Raw genomic sequence first — 17,255 nt, 5'->3', positions numbered from 1 at the left:
GGCATGTCCTGGCTCTTCTTGGGCTACAGAACATACTGCCTGGGCAGGAGGAGGCAGGGTTACTGCGAGCCTTATGCCTGCTGGATTTTCCTCGCCCAGGACCCAGGACTGTGCTCATTGATGCCAGCGGGCATTGGGCCAGTGTCTTCAGCAGGAGCAGGACTGGATTCTCCTTTAGCCTCAGGACTGGGATGTGACTTCAGACCCAGAATCCTCGTCTGCCTCTTCGTTGCCCCCTGAGGAGAGATGTGGGGGTGGTGTAGCGGTTGGCTGCTGGCTTGGACCAGGAGTAAATTATGGCAACCCCCACCCCCATGCCGACTCAGCTGTGCTGGCCCATGAGTGGGGGGGACGAGCCAAGGCCCAGCCCACTCCCCGTCCCCCTGCTCCAGGGATGGAGCAAATGGGCGCTTAGTCCGGTCTCTTCCTGTGCCCGAGGGCTGGAGAGCCAGCGTAAGGAGGGATGCATAGGCCAGGGTCTGAACTCTTGCATTCCTCTCCACGAGCCCCTGCAGAACATGGCCCAAGAGTCTGGTACGCCTGGCTCAGCACGGGCTGCCGTGACGTGCATCACCACAGCCAGCCGTCGAGGGGGTCGGTTTCTGCGGCATGGAGGGTTTGCAACCTGTTGAGCGAGTCCACCCCTCGAGGCTCTGGTGATGCTGCAGCCGGGGCCGTGGACAGCCAAACTGCTCCCTGCCGAAGGGGGAAACCAGCCTCTTGGCAGAGGCCCTGAACATCCTTTTGTGGGGAGGCTTCTCCCCTCCCCCTAGGCGCTGTCCTGCTCCACATCTGTATTTACGATGCCGAATACGTTCACTGCCTTGCTGCAGCTGGTGGTGCTGCTGGGGCAGCCGGGCAGCGAGAGCAGCGCCGACGGGTGCGCTGTGGGCTAGCCGTAATGGATGGGCAGAATGCCCTCGTGCGGGAATCCAAACGCTCACACGTGCGTTGCACTTCCCTGATCCCAGGGTACTGTTCTAACACGACTAGCACAAAGGAGGCCCTAGGCCGTAGCTAGATTCCTAGACGCCGTGGAAACTGATGGACTGAACCGCTGGCCTGATTCTGTGCTGGGGACAATCAACAGCAACAGCGTTGGTCAATTTCAATAGGGTCCTAAGAGCGGGTTGCTCTCTGTGGGGTCAAGGGAGTCAGTCCCCCCCCCTTAGGCTACCTGGAGCTTGGGTCTGGGGATAAGCAGGAGTGCACCCTCGCTCACCGCGTCCCCCGAGTGGGGGAGTGGGAAACCGACTGAGCCTGGGCTCTGCCACGGCACCGCTGAGCCTGCCCCTGGCCTGGGGTGGGGGTGGGATAGACCTGCTGTGAACTACTACCTTGTGGGATACTTCTGGTGGGGGGCGGAAGTGTGTGTGTGTGTGTGTGTGTGTGTGTGTGTGTGTGTGTGTGTGCGGGACACGACACAGCTATGTATCACTATAGGCTGGGTGCGGGAATCTAGCCACCACCACTATTATTATTATTTATGTTGCAGTAACAACTAGCAGTCTCCACTGAGATCTGGGCCCCCCTGTGCCAGGAGCTGTACAGCTCCCTAGTGAGCGACCGCCCCTGTTCCAAATGGCTCAGTCGCGCGTTTCCGTACGTGTTAGCACAAGGGTGGGCATCAGGGTGGAGCTTTATTATGTAGCAGAATTTCAGTTCCCACCGACATAACTGCCCTGAAGTGTCTTGTCATGAAACAGGCCATGAGGGTCATTGCATGCTAACTGCCGGGACCGTCTGCGTGAGCCTCTGGGAACACGAGACGGTAAAACAGAGTGCCGCGGGGAAGCGCCTTAGCGTGGAAAACGGGGCTGCTTTTCAGTTGGACTCCCCGGACTTGAAGGGTTTGTTCTTCGGCCGATCTGCTCCCCCCAGGATGGTCTCCCCCGTCATTGGGGTCCCGTGGCTGCCGCATTCGTGCTTAGGGGCTCATGCCACTTTCTTTAGCACTTCAGATTTGTTCCAAACCACTGGCCACTTTCTCCCCTGCCCATCAGATGTTTCCCCTGCGGCCTTTTCCCCAAGCTTCTTTTCCCACCCCCGCCTGGCATCTTTCCTTGCGTTAGCCCATAGCATCTACACACCCCTTCCAGCTGGGCTGGCTGGGCTTCCCTCATGGAGCAGGGCGTGGGCTTGCACTGTAGAGCGGCAGCATTGTATGGGAAGTAGCAACCTTTGCCCCTTCTCTGGAGCAGGGAGGCTTTAACTCTCCCAAATAGCAGCAAATCATGCAGCCAAACAGTTCTTTATCTCCGCCCTTCCCGCTCCAGCCCCCGCCAAGCAAACTGGCCTCACCCAAGTCGTTAGATGGGCTTGGACACACGTTTCTGGCCTGATCTTTGCACAGTGGAGCCGTCGCGTGGGATGGCGTTGGGAGCACGATTTCATCGCCGCCTGTAACGTTTTGCTGCCTTGTGGAAGGGAGTGATGGCGCACGGTGCAGCCCAGACCCGGCCCAGATCTTGAGCGCGGGAGACGCGTGCTGTGGTGCACTCGCCCTTCTGGAGCTCCGCCATGGCCCTGCGACTGAGCAGAGAAGGGCGGGGGCCAGAACCTGGGTGGTTACTCTGCTGCTCAGAGGGTTCCAGGCCCTGCAGGAGGGGAGCGCTCCAGAGCGGTGGGTGAGGGGGCCTGGGAGGAGTGTGATGATTGGAGGCTGTAGGCAGTTCTTAGTGGGACCCACTGGTTTCCCAGCCTGGCAGCCCGCCCGCGGGCAGGTTAGAATCAGAATCATAGGAGATTAGGGTTGGAAGGGACCTCAGGAGGTCATCTAGTCCAACCCCCTGCTCAAAGCAGGACCATCCCCAACTAAATCATCCCAGCCAGGGCTTTGTCAAGCCGGGCCTTAAAAACCTTGAAGGATGGAGATTCCACCACCTCCCTAGGTAACCCATTCCAGTGCTTCACCACCCTCCTAGTGAAATAGTTTTTCCTAATATCCAACCTAAACCTCCCCCACTGCAACTTGAGACCACTGCTGCTTGTTCTGTCTTCTGCTACCACTGAGAACAGCCGAGCTCCATCCTCTTTGGAACCCCCTTTCAGATAGCTGAAGGCTGCTATCAAATCCCTCCTCACTCTTCTCTTCTGCAGACTAAATAAGCCCAGTTCCCTCAGCCTCTCCTCGTAAGTCATGTGCCCCAGGCCCCTGATCATTTTCGTTGCCCTCCGCTGGACTCTCTCCAATGTGTGCACATCCCTTCTGTAGTGTGGGGCCCAAAACACGTTCGCACTCTGGCAGCTGCACCTGGGTAATGAACATGTTCCTCTCCCTTCCGCAGATGTGGATGAATGCGCCGAAGGCAGATGTCACCAAGCCGCCGCGTGCTACAACACGCCCGGCTCCTTTTCGTGCCGCTGTAAACCAGGCTACCAAGGGGATGGCGTCCACTGCACACCTGGTAAGGGATCACGGGCTGAAGGCCTGATGCAGTGTGAACGTCAGGACTGGCCCATGCTTTTGCTGAGCATCATGTAAACACTGCTAGCGTGGGAGGTGTGTGACTGCTCCACAGGGGGAGGCTGTGTGCGCCCGGACTGTGGCGCCGCCCCGAGGCCCGCCCCCATTCAGCCTCCTCCCCCCAAAGCCCCACCCACGCTCCATCACCCCGTCCGCCACTCCCGCCTCTTCGCCCCCTCTCCTGGCCTCCCCGGCTGCTCACCGCTCGCACGTGCCTCTTCACCCCATCCCGTGAGGCCCCCATGTGGGCAGAGCCTCAGGGGAAGAGGACGATTGGGGGCGGGGCCACGGCCAAAGTGCCCACTCTTTTAGTGGCAGCACACTCCGAAGGCCGCGGGCCGGCTGTTTGGAGAGGCTCAGCCTCCCCTGGCCTCTTATACCCACCGCCTGTGACTGTTAGCCTTGTCTTGGCTTCCCTTGTGCCGCCTGTTTTGTGTACAGGAACTGCTCGCTTAACGTTGTAGTTGTTCCCGAAAAATGCGACTTTAAGTGAAACAACGTTCAGCGAATCCAATTTCCCCATAAGAATTAATGTAAACGGGGGGGTTAGTTTCCAGGGAAATTTTTTTCACCAGACAAAAGACTATATCTATCTATCTATATATATACACACACACACACACACACACACACACACACACACACACACACACACACTATAAGTTTTAAACAAACAATTTAAGACTGTACACAGCAATGATGATTGTGAAGCATGGTTGAGGAGGTGAAGGCAGAGGGTGGAAGAGGGAGGGATATTTCCCAGCGAATGCCTTACTGCTAAATGATGAACTAGCGCTCGGCTGAGCCCTCAAGGGTTAACCTATTGTTGTTAATGTAGCCTCACACTCTACAAGGCAGCACAGATGGCGGGAGGGGAGACAGCATGGCAGAGAGAGACAGACACACACCCCATGTGTGTTAGAGACGTGCATTGCCCCTTTAAGTACACTGACCCCACTCTAAGTACATTGCCTTTTTAAGTAGATCAGCAAGTTGAGACAGAAGCTGCTGCCAGGAAGCTCCCTCTGTCCTGAGCCCTGTCGTGCTCCCCTCCTCCCCCCCCCCCCCCCGTTGGAGATGGGGTAAGCGGGGGGCAGGAGCAGGGTGGAGGGGGACACCCTGACATTAGCCCCCCTCTTTCTCTCCTCTCCCGCACAGCAAGCAGGAGGCTCCGGGGAGCAGCTCCAAGGCAGAGGGCAGGAGGAGCACATGGCAGTGGGGGGAGGGACAGCTGAACTGCCGGCAATTGCTAGCCTGCTGGCCGGCTGCCGCACGGGGAGCTGATGGGGGGCTGCCGGTCCACCCTGGTTCCAAGCCCCCACCAGCTAGCTCCAACGGGCTGCTCTTCCTGCAAGCAGTGGACAAAGCAGGCAGCTGCCAAATAATGTTATAAGGGAGCATTGCGCAACTTTAAACGAGCAGGTTCCCTAATTGGTCAGCAATGTAACAACGAAACAGCGTTAACCGGGACGACTTTAAGTGAGGAGCTGCTGTACTCTTGCCCAAGCAGGCTGGACAAAAGTCACTGAACACACGAGCCTAGTTCTCTTTAGCTGAGCACATTGGCAACACGTTTACCATGCTCCCCTTTCTACTGACTGCTCCACTAGGGGATAATTGCCTACTACTGCTACCAGAGGTGCGCCATTAGCTCAAATGGTAGAGGCGCTGCTGAAGGGCCCAGGGTCAAACCCTGCTGATGTTGGGCAGAACAATGATTGAGTACGGTACTTTAACGGGCGGATTATAATTTAGAGCACCATTCACTGGCGTTTGTACATGGCCAAAGCTTATCTGCCTGGTTTGGCCAGTGTTCGCCATGGGGGCGCAATATGAAAACAAATACCCAAAACCAAATTTGCCCCTTCAAAATGTGGGCCAGTAAAGGAAACTGGATTGCAAGGTGGGGAAGGGGAGTGGCGTCTAGTGGTTAGAGCAAGGGAGTAGCAGTTTTGACTCATGGGGTCTATTCCTGACTCTGCCTCGGCCGATCAACCGACCGCTCTGTGACTCAGTTTACCAGCCTATAGAAAGGGGCTTATACTATTTGCCTCCCATGCAAAGGTGCCTGAGGCTGGAGCACCGCAGTGAACAAACTCAGAGAGGCCGGAGTGAAAGACTGTCCACATGGGCGGGGGGGAGACTAGTCCTCGGCCCCGCCCCTTCAGCTTGAGGCCCCACCCTTTCTACCCCTCCCCCACCCGAGTCCCTCACCGCAACCGGAGGAGCCCCGCCCCAGCCGCCCTGAGTCCCGGCCCACCAGCCGGCCCGGAGTGCTGGCCGGCCCCGGCCCCAACTGGCCAGCCCAAGCACCGGCCCCAGCCTCCCCGAATCCCAGGCTGCCGGCCCACCCCAGCCCCTGCCGGCTTCGGGGGGGGGAGGGTGGGCAGTGGAGCAGCCTGGGCTGGGGCCACAGGGGAAGAGCGGGAGGCAGGAGGGGGTCTCGGGGTGGGGCATGGGCGGGGCCACGCCTGCTTGGGGAGACGGCCTCCCCTGGCCTAGGATACCCGCCGCCCGTGGTTGTCCACGCATGTTTGATTTTACCTCGGCGTAACCCCTGTTTTGTTGCTGTGTCTGCTGCTCACTCTCGCGTGCCTGCGGGCAGAAACCGCCCAGCGCCTGACGCCGTGTGAACAGGAGCGCCTCTATCCACAGCCCGCCCATGGGCTCCGAGGGGTTTCTGCCCACCCGGGGCTGCACAGACCCCAGTGCGACGACGAGGGGAACTACAGGCCGCTGCAGTGCCACAGCAGCACTGGCTTTTGCTGGTGTGTGGATGGAGCCGGGCAGGAGATCGCTGGCAGCAGACGCCCACCGGGCACCGCCCCGCCGCGCTGCAGGACATCAGGTGAGTGAGCCCTGCCCTCCTGAGGCTGCCGTGGGAACTGCCGTGGGCTGCCGTCGGCCCTTCGCTGATCGAACACAGGTATCCATGAAACCTGCTTTTCCTCGTGCACAGCCATCGCTAGTGTAAAATGCACCCGAGTTCCTGAGTGCTACATAGCCCCTGCCCTGGGCACCTCCACCTGCCCCTCAGGGCATGGAAATGGGAGATGGAGCTGTAGGTAGATGAGCCCTTGCGTAGGGGCTGATGTTGAGGCTTTGAACCCTGTTCCTTCCCCCCTCCTCCACACACACTTGCTGGCAGTGGGCCAGGGCACGGGATTGGGCTCCAGGTGCCGTGGGGTCTATTTCCAGCTCTGCCACTGAGCTGGCGTAAGTCACTTTGCCACTTCAGATTGGAAGCTCTCTGGGGCAGGGACGGTCTCGCCCTAGGTATTTGTACAGCGCCTAGCACACTGGAGCCTCTACTTGCTGTTGTCATGATATACCAGAGCTGTAGGTGCACCGCACCTCTCAGCATCAGGCCCATAGCAGCAGGTGTATTAAGGTCCTTCTGATGAGCACAAACATAGCTTGTTACTAATCTGCCTGCTGAGTAAGGCAAAGTACATGGGGCAGGTGTTAGGTTCACTCCCTCTGGGGCACCTGACATTGGCCACTGGCGGAAGACAGGATACTGGGCTGGATGGACCTTTGGTCTGACCCAGTATGGCCGTTCTTATGTTCTTAGGGCTTGGCCCATGATGGAACAAGCACCCCCCGCCCTGCTGCAGTCCAAGCAGGCTGGGGGCAATGTGGCACCTGACTCCCGTTGAAATCTCTGGAAGTTAAGCACCTAAATCCCTCGCAGGCGCTGAGTCTCAGCCCCCTGCTGCTTTGGGGGAGGAAAAAGGTCCCTGAGAAGCTTCCCAAATCTCCCCTGAGAGATCCCAGCCCCACAAATCAGCCTTTTCTCGTCCCTGATCCTGAGCTGAAGGCAAAGGCACTTCCTAGGGAGGTTGTGAGATGCCCAGTGCTCACGCCGGGGGTCAGAGCTGCATTGCTACAAAAGGGATTGATTTCTCCATTCTCCCTTCCACTCCCATCCCATCGCCGGGCTCGCTGGCTGGTTCTATTTTGCCCTTCTGGGCACACGATCAGGGGGGGCTCAGCTTAAGAGCAGCATCCCCCATTTCCAACTTGCACTCAGCTCAGTGGTGCCAAGAGCTGTTCGAACAGAAACCACCTCCCCCTCCTTTAGCAGTAAGGTTATAGCCTTTGCTTAGGAACGTCTTTAAAGATTAAGCAAGAGTTCCCACTGGGTTCTGTATGAAACAGTCGGACGTTCTCCAGGGCTTATCATTGGCTCAGACAGTTTCCAGGGCCCGGAGGCAAATAGCCCATTCCTGTAATTGACCCTGCTTCTGTCCTCACCTTTGCTTTACTGTAGTAAATGCCACCCGCTCTTTTAATGGATACTGATTGGCATTGGACTGGTTCGAATGACCTGGGCTGGGAACAGTCCTTAAAGGGACACCATCCCATTGAAAGCTATTCTAAACCAGCCCGAGCACGCGTTAGCTGGCTGCACGTTTTCCATTAAGATCTATAGGCTGTTCTATTTTAATTATTTGGGGCGCTAACGTTTTTTTAGCGTCATTGGTGGGCTTGGCACCGGAAAGCCGGCGAGCCTTGCAAGGTGGAGCTTGTGCTGAGGGCTTGGGTGTGTTGTAAGCAGATTCTGGCCGTGCTCCCATCAGACCCTCTCACCCTTCACTGTAGAGCCCACCCAGAGACCGCAGACCATGTGTGAACGCTGGCGGCAAAGCCTCCTGGAGCACTACGGTGGCAGGCCACGCGAAGACCAGTACGTACCCCAGTGTGATGCTCTGGGCAACTTTAACCCGCTGCAGTGTCATGGCAACAGTGGCTATTGTTGGTGCGTGGACGAAAGTGGCAGAGAGGTTCAAGGAACGAGATCGGAACCTGGCGTTCCCCCTCCGTGTGAGTACACAGTGATTTGCTGGGGAGGAACTGGGTATGAAACAAAAGGCTTGTTAGGGTGAGGGAAACGGTCACGCTGCTGCTAGGCTAATGCTCGTAGATTCACAGCCAAGGGTCTGTACACAGAGGATATAACTAATTAGGGTCCTGATCCTGCAATGGGATCCAGATGTCTGTGCAGCTCCAAGTGCAAGATCAGGCCCTAAATCAATACTCAAGAAGCTGAATTGTAATCCATCTCGCCCCGATTCCAGTGCGGTGGATTTCCAAAGGGTGGGAGCGGAGGAAGAACTCAGTGCAGCTTAAAAGCTGGTCTCTCTCTCGCACCAAGAGAAGTGGGTCCAATAAACGATACAACGTCACCCACCTTGTCTCTCTGCATGTGTGTGCACTTGCCCACACACAGTCTTAGAGCTGGGTGGAAAATTCCCATCCAAACAAAGTTTTGACCAAAAAATGGTGGTGGAGCGAGGGGCAAAAGACATTATACACCCCCCCCCCCCACACACACACACACACACTTTTCCAACTTGAACTTTGGTCAGAACAGCTGATCTTCCCCTTCGAGAGGTCACTGCATCTTTAAAGTCTCTCCACGCGAGGGCAGGCAGGAATGTAATCTTTGTGTTTGACTGACAGGTCTCCCCAGCCTTGCTCCTCCCACTGTCCAGCCCTCTCCGCGTCCTGATGTGACTCCGCCTGCTGCGGGCACCTTCCTGCTGTATGCTCAGGGACAGCAAATAGGCTATTTACCTCTGAACGGCACAAGGCTTCAGAAAGAGATGGCAAAGACCCTGCTCTCACTGCATGTAAAGTATCTTCTTCAGAATGCGTTGCGTCTAGCAGCCCAGGTTTTAAAGGATGCACCGTATGTAGTGACAAGTCTATATAGAATCTTTGCCTTGGGAGATGAGCTGTCTGTATAAGGAACGTATATGTATGTAACACCAGTGCCTGGGTGGGGTGGGGGGGGTGGGAATTAACTAAGTTAAAAACAGACCCAGCTCTCTTGCCATAACTGTAGCAGGCTAATCAATCGCGCCGAGCCCCCACCAGAGGGAGACAGAGCACTACACCAGGCGGCCATGGCTTATACACTCCACCTGGCCAGGGAAACACATCTTGAGCTTGAGGTTTCCCAGTTCAGTTCCCTGTACAGGCCACCACTTGTCTTACCACGCCCCGGCTGCGTTGTCAGAGCCGGGACTGAACTTCTGGCTTTGAATGTATGTGCTGCTACTTCCTGAGTTGGTTTGAGCATTGGCCTGCTAAACCCATGGTTGTGAGTTCAATCCTTGAGGGGGCCATTTAGGGATCTGGGGCAAAAATCTGTCTGGGGTTTGGTCCTGCTTTGAGCAAGGGGTTGGACTAGATGACCTCCTGAGGTCCCTTCCAACCCTGATATTCTATGAGTTGAAAGACCCAGGTCTTGTAGACAAGGCTGTAGTAGACTCATCGACCTTGATGTGGCACAGCCCCCACTGGAGGGGGACAAAGCACCTCACCCAGTGGGCATGGCTTGCGTATCAGGATAATATTTTCAGTTTTGTCGTCTCTCTTCTCTTTCTCCAGACGATAAAATAAAATCAGACTCGGAGGTGGTGTGGTTTTCGGGCTAAGTAGGAGATTGAATCATTTGTATAGTTGAGAGCAGAGGGTAATGTCCATTCGAGCTTTTGCTTCAGCTACTCCGTTGAGAAAGTATTTGAACCTTTGAACCTTTCCACAGCCCCTTCTCCTTTTATATCTTTTCTCCCTCCTCCTCCCCCACTTCCCCCCCATTAGAGACAAGCCACTTATTCACTCATCTCAAAAGGGGCCAAACAGGCCAAGAGAAACTTAAGAATTGGGGCATGACCATCAAATCTATATCGGGAGGGGGGGGAGGGGGGGGAAATATACTTAAATTGTGAAATATTCCTTCCTGAAAGTTTGAAGGTCATTACATGTGTTGGCTACAATCTTGTACAAGTCTCTGCTTGATCCCGGAGGTTTTTCTAAAGCCCAGCTGGAGACAGACATGTGCCTGGGACATCTGTCTTAAATAAGAATTCCCAAAGATTTCAGTACAAACTCCTAGGCCGTGCAACTAACAAAATCTGGACAGTAACACACCAGTGCTTCAGAATAGAAGGAAGTGCTTCTCCATTCGTCCAGCTTGAGTAATTCATACCAAACAAAAGTCAGACGGACAGAGCGGTTCAAATTTTCTGGTGGCTGAAACGCAACTCAAGTTGGTAGAGCTGCAGCCACTTACAGCAGCACTAGGGTGACCAGATGACAAGAACAAAATATCAAGACACATTGGGGGCGCCGCCGAAGCGCAAAAAAAAAAAAAAAAGTGCAAAATATCGGGACAAATGGTGTCCCGACAATACATTGGTCGGGACGCGGGACAAACAACTAAATATCGGGACAGTCCCGGTTTTATTGGGACGTCTGGTCACCCTAAGCAGCACCAAATTGAGCCCAGCTGGTTGAATTAAAATACAACCACCCATTTGGAACTTTGATGTCTTACAAGCTTATTCCCGCATACAGAAAGGTTGATCATTTTAACCAAATTGTACCCAAAGGGACAAACCTCAAACTACAGCTAGATTGCCTGAGTCAACTCTGCCTCCCATCGGCTGCAGTCACGTAAAGATCTTCGCAGTGGAGGGGAATACGTTAAAAAAAATATATATATATATATATATTTTAAATCCCTACAGGGTTCCATAGTGGTTGGACTAGATTATGATTGTCGGGAAAAAATGGTCTATTGGACAGACGTTGCTGGTCGGACAGTTAACCGAGCAAGTTTAGAACCAGGGGCTGAACCTGAAACCATTATTAACTCAGGTAAATCACCATTTCCTTTGGATTGAATATGGCTGGTTTGAATAGAGACATTGAAGCTGCTGTCCACATAGCAGAATCACAGTGGGGCTGAGAAGGAGGAATTTTTGAGCTCTAATCACAGCTTTGATGTGGTCGCTCTCTATAACCTTTGGCAAGCCATTATCTGCCTGGCTTTCCCAATTAGGCATCACAAATTATGATAGATTCGGGGGAGGAGAGCTAGATGGAACAACAGGGATAATAGTAAACCGCCCGACAGGGGTACAGGGAGGATTAATTATGATATTACAAAATTTAAAGTACTACAGTAGAACCTCAGAGTTACGAACACCAGAGTTACAAACTGACCAGTCAACCACACACCTCCTTTGGAAGCAGAAGCATGCAATCAGCCAGCAGCAGAGACGGGGGGAGGGAAGCAAATACAGTACAGTGCTGTGTTAAATGTAAACTACTAAAAAAATCAAGGGAAAGCAGCATTTTTCTTTTGCATAGTAAAGTTTCAAAGCTGTATTAAGTCAATGTTCAGTTGTAAATTTTTGAAAGAACCACCAGAACATTTTGTTCAGAGTTACGAACATTTCAGAGTTACAACCTCCATTCCGGAGGTGTTCATAACCCTGAGGTTCTACTGTACGTAAATACCAAGTCTGATCACAAAATACTCCCTTGCCCATATACTGACAGTGGTTCTCTTTTCACTTCCTTCCAGGCCTGATGAGTCCCGAAGGACTCACAATCGACCACTTCCGCAAAACCATGTTTTGGACAGATAGCGGCCTGGACAAAATTGAGCGTGCAAGATTGGATGGTTCTGAGCGGCGAGTTCTGTTTGATGCAGACCTTGTGAATCCTCGTGCAATAGCTGTGGATGCAATTAGAGGGTAAATGGCCGCACAGCACCCATGCTTTGTAAAAGGCTGTATTCTTACAGACCTTTGCGTCGTTATGTTCGTATGGTGGGTTGGAATGAAATGAGATTCACCCACAGGGCAACTGACTACAATGCTGGACCTAGGAGCTGCATTTTCCGTGTTAAAAGTCAGACCCATAATTCACCACTAGCACCATTCCAATAGTGGAAGCTGTAGTGTAAACAGGTCTCACAACAGGGTTAGACAAACCTGCTAGTAAGTACACTGGCATCCTGGCTACCCCATTGAAAAAGCACTGGTGAATAAGTGAGCTGAATTTTCCTCGTGTGCATGCTGCCCCCTACAGTCATTTATTAATCTATCACTGGCCTGAGACAAAACTCTTTGTGCTCTAAATACTCTGAGTAAATGCTACTGGCTGCAAAGCAAGTACTAGGGGTAATGTCTGGCGTGATAGACATTTCTCTCTCGTGTGCACATGCTCCAGCTAGTTATTTCCTTAAGGGTGTGTAGGAAGGAAGCTCTCAAGATCAGAGCGTGAAACACTTTTACCCTTCTATTTACTAATTTAATATATGGCTAAATTTACCAGTTATATTCAGTGTTCAGATTTAAAATATCATTGAAAGGGTTTGAATCGTGTACAAATTTGGAACACACTTTTTTATGAAGATTGCTTATAACACCCCATGTTCGTACATTTGCTATCTAGAAAGTTAATGGGACTGGCCCTAATTACAGAAGAATATCTTCAATCTAATCATTGCAAATGACTGGTTGTAAAAACACATTCTGGAGCTTGTTCGGCTTTCCTTTTAGGGAATTTCACATCCACTAATGATCTGTTCCATAAAGCAGACGGAGAGGTCTGGGACTTTTCTGATAGTTCTTGCAATTCTGTTTTTGTTTTTTTAAATTGGGTCACACACTGTGAATCCTTACTGGGGTTTGTTAATTGACTCCCCCACAGCAACCTTTACTGGACTGACTGGAATCGTGAAGCACCTAAAATTGAAACCTCAACCGTAGATGGAGCTAACAGAAGGATTCTGGTGAATAAAGACATCGGCTTACCAAATGGCTTGACTTTTGACCCTTTCTCCAAACTGATTTGCTGGGCAGACGCAGGTAACTTAAGCTAATACAGATTGAAACATAGCACATCTATAAAAATTCTCCATACACTTCCCATCATCCCCCTTATAAAAAACAAACAGGGAGTGGACTTTTTCACACATTGCCTGTCTAAACATGACAAATTTTAGATTGAAAGGCAAAAAATACTTTACTGACTTCTGAATATATCCTACTGAATAAGGTGGTCTTGCTGAAGCTGTGTAATGTTATTTTCTGTTAAGTGTGTTAGCTGGCCTCTATCAGCTAAAACATTGTGGACAATTTTCCTCTACCACACGTTAGGTTATGTATGTGACTGAAGTGTGGATGTCTTCAGAGGTTAAGTGGGCGTTGGGCAGACGGGCTTTAGAGGCACCGGCCGAGGGTAGTATACAGACCAAAGGCTTCCAACTTCAAGCAGTAGAATGTAGAAGAGACTGTAACTCGACCTGGATAGGAGATTTTTGTTTTTAAAGGAAAGGTGAAATAATTTAACTTTCTAAAATTGGGATGCCTGTATATAGTTTCTAAAAAAGTGTTCCTTATTTGGATTTCTCCGCAATTCTTTTGCATATGGTTTTGACTGTCATGAATATTAACGTGGAATTGTAACATTTAACACACAACAGCTAGTACTTCATCACAAGAATGTATTGGCTGCTATACACAGATGGACATTTTCTGTACCTATGCAGCATCGAAGGAGAACGCATGTGTAGCTACATTGTGTACTGAGGCTTGGTCTACACTTACCCCCCAAGTCGAAGTAAGGTACGCAAATTCAGCTACGTGAATAACGTAGCTGAATTCGACATACCTTACTTCGAACTTACCGCGGTTCAGACGCGGTCCACACGCGGCAGGCAGGCTCCCCGTCGACTCCGCGGTACTCCTCTCGTCTAGCTGGAGTACCGCAGTCGACGGCGAGCACTTCCTGGTTCGATTTATCACGTCCACACCAGACGCGATAAATCGAACCCGGAACTTCGATCCCCAGCCGCTGAACTAGCGCGGCAGTGTAGACATACCCTGAGATATGTTTAGGCCTGAGTTTAGAATCCACATGGGTCTTTCAGTGAATACTGTATATATGACACAGATTGAAGAACTGAGCCTCTGTACAGAGGCACATAGACAAAAATAAAGTACCGTATATACTCATTCATTAGCCCATTTGTTTGTAAGTCGACCCCCCCAAGATGGATAGGTAAAAATAGCAAAAACTGTATCATCCTTTCATAAGCCGACCCTGTATTTCAGGGGTTGCCAAACTTTGGCTCCCAGCCCCTCAGGGTAAGTTGCTAGCGGGCCAGGACATTTTATTTACCTGGAGCGTTCGCAGGCACGGAGCCCCTCAGCTCCCAGTGGCTGTGGTTTGCAGTTCCCAGCCAATAGGAGCTGCGGGAAGCGGCGTGGGCTGAAGGACATGCTGGCCACCACGTCCCACAGCTCCCATGGGCTGGGAACAGCAAAGTGCGGCCACTGGGAGCTGAGGGGCTCCGGGCCTGCAAACACTCCAGGCAAACAAAATGACCAAGTATTAGATATTCAATTCAATAGAGCTTAAAATCATCAAATTTTGGTGTAGACCCATTGATAAGCCGACCCCTGCTCTTTAATGCTTATGAACGAGTATATATAGAAATTGCTTTCCTTTACATTGCTATAGGGGATTGAGCAGAGGTGCATGCATACCTGCCCAGTCAGACTGGGAATTCCATTTCAGTCTCTATACTCCCAGTATAGAACCAATTCCTCTAGGGTAAAGAAAACACCCTAGAAAACCAACATTCTAGTTATCCTCCATTATGTGGATTTTCACATTCTTTACAAGGAAGGGACCTAGGATACAAGTTGACTGATCAGGACTGTTCTGATGATCATCATTAGGCCACAATAGGCTGTGGCCTACTAGCCGGAGTAAAATTCCATGGAAAATACACTATTTCTTGCCTGATTAAATGTTTTATTTGTGAAAGGTACCAAGAAGCTGGAGTGCACGTTACCAGATGGAACAGGAAGGCATGTCATTCAGAATAACCTCAACTACCCCTTCAGCATTGTTAGTTATGCCAATCACTTTTATCACACTGACTGGAGAAGGTAGGCTAGTAACTATTACACCCTAGATAGTCACCTAACTATTTAAGGGCAAAATGCCAGCATGTCATCTTTAAGCAGCAATCCAGCCTATTGTATTATTGACAGTTATGGGGTGGTTTGGGGGTTTTCTGTTCCATAGCAGTTGTTCAGCCTACACTGAATAATGTTAACTCACAAGAATATCAAGTTCTTGTTTTTCAAGTTTCCTTGGTACTACACACAGCTAAAATTCAGTTGAAAACCCCTAAGTGAATCTAATATACAAGTTAGTCACTTTCACAGAAACCATCTGTGTCAAATACACTGCAAAATCAACCCCATGTTCCTCAAGCCAGTTCTGTTTAGTAGTCCTGTCAATGGAGGCCCAAATGTAATATGCACTTTGCATTAAAAGGTGTATACAAATGGTATATAATTATTTTAAAAGAACCTACCCCCAGCTTTCACATTATCCGTGCAAAAAAAATAAAATTTAAAAAAAAATCAAAATCTATGAATGGTGCTACAACTATATTTTTATAAAACTCTAGTGCCATTACGCTTGTTTAAAAAAAAAAAAAAAAAAGTAAAAAGCTTGACTCCCTTTTCCAAACATGCCCCATAACGAAGGCCCTCTTCCTGTTCCTTCTACCCACTCCAAAAAACCCTTATAGTGACAGTGCTGGCAACAAGGAACCAGTCCTGACCTCATTGCAGGCATTCATGCAATCCCATTACATTATTTTCAATTTAAACCTGTACGTCCTTTCCAAATGTTCAGTGACACAGACATTTGGGAGGCAATACCGCCTCCTTGGAAAGTTCCCTTAGTGATTCTGCCCTGGGCTGATTAAAATAATAACACAACGAATCAGCTTGATGCAGTTACTGGGTGAGGTTCTCTGGCCTGTGTTATGCAGGAGGTCAGAATAAATTATAATGGTTCCTTGTGTCTTAAATTCTGTGAACATAGAACTAATTCTGAAAGAGGATTTATTTCTGTGAGAGACTAAAGCATTTCTCACTTTTGTTAATAGGGATGGTGTTATAGCTGTGAATAAAGACAATGGCTTCCTTACTGATGAGTATCTTCCAGAGCAGAGATCACATCTCTATGGAATAACGGCAGTTTACCCATACTGCCCAGGAGGTAAAGTCCATCTTGTTTAGTGTAGACCAGCTATTTGCCAATATGTAAATTTCACTGTATTAACTTTAATCTATTTCCTCTCGCTCTCTGCAGCAAGAAAATAATTAGCTACTTCAAGTAAAAAAAGTTCAATCTTTACACCTGGAGGAAGAATTCCAGACCCAGAAAATTATCACCACATACAGTTGAGGGGAAGAAAGTCTGCAAAAAAGAGGCCATTGATATTTACTGAAGACAATGAAGTGATCTATTTTAGTGCAAAAGATTATCAAGTATTTTTTAAGTTATACCTCAATCTTTACTACTGTATTTTTTTAAAAAGACATTTTGATATATTGCAAGAAAATATAATGGCTCTGGGAATACTATGCCATTACTCTAATTTTTGCTTATGTAAGCAATTTTTAAAAAAAGTCTTAATGTAACTAATCCATTGTTTTATTTTATGGGAAGGAATTAAAACACAAATCAACAATCTGACCAATAGGTTCTTTTTAGCTAAAAAGTTAAATGTGTATGGAAAGATTTTAATGCAATGTCTTACCTGGGTCAATTAATCTACAGCCCTGATCTTGAGTATTTAGGAAATTATGCCAAACTGTCATGGGAAATGGCAAATGCATTAAAGATTTTCCAACATACAGTTCTAGATATCTTTCCCTCTGCCTCAATGCATGTCTTTTAGTATTTATATTAGAATATGCTAACTTGATGGTCCTTAAGTGCCTCCAGAGACCTACCCATTACTGACCAATACATGTTCGTAAATACCTGTTAAACTGTAATGTCTCACTTTTTCTAGGTTACTTCAGTAATAAATAAAGGGTTTGTTTTGAATTTTCCATATGACCTAGTTTTTAAATGTTTTTGTTGCATAGCAGAGTTCAGAGTAGTA

General features: G+C 50.0%; 1 protein-coding gene across 1 annotated transcript in view; it reads left to right on the top strand.

The window, feature by feature from the left end:
* Nucleotides 1–16,415, top strand: part of NID2 (nidogen 2) — a 53,215-nt gene extending 36,800 nt beyond the window's left edge. Inside the window, exons 12-20 of the mRNA XM_065403163.1 lie at nucleotides 3,288–3,407; nucleotides 6,072–6,314; nucleotides 8,072–8,293; nucleotides 8,933–9,102; nucleotides 11,008–11,137; nucleotides 11,850–12,021; nucleotides 12,983–13,140; nucleotides 15,108–15,231; nucleotides 16,248–16,415. Of these exons, the coding sequence (XP_065259235.1) occupies nucleotides 3,288–3,407; nucleotides 6,072–6,314; nucleotides 8,072–8,293; nucleotides 8,933–9,102; nucleotides 11,008–11,137; nucleotides 11,850–12,021; nucleotides 12,983–13,140; nucleotides 15,108–15,231; nucleotides 16,248–16,380 (1,472 nt within the window). The 3' untranslated portion in view covers nucleotides 16,381–16,415. The remainder of the gene's footprint in view (nucleotides 1–3,287; nucleotides 3,408–6,071; nucleotides 6,315–8,071; nucleotides 8,294–8,932; nucleotides 9,103–11,007; nucleotides 11,138–11,849; nucleotides 12,022–12,982; nucleotides 13,141–15,107; nucleotides 15,232–16,247) is intronic.
* The last annotated feature ends 840 nt before the right edge of the window (nucleotides 16,416–17,255 follow it).

This window comes from Emys orbicularis, chromosome 4 (assembly GCF_028017835.1).
Source record: "Emys orbicularis isolate rEmyOrb1 chromosome 4, rEmyOrb1.hap1, whole genome shotgun sequence".
NCBI lineage: Eukaryota > Metazoa > Chordata > Testudines > Emydidae > Emys > Emys orbicularis.
Note: the sequence above shows the minus strand (reverse complement) of the source record. Positions and strands in the feature narration are given on the sequence as shown.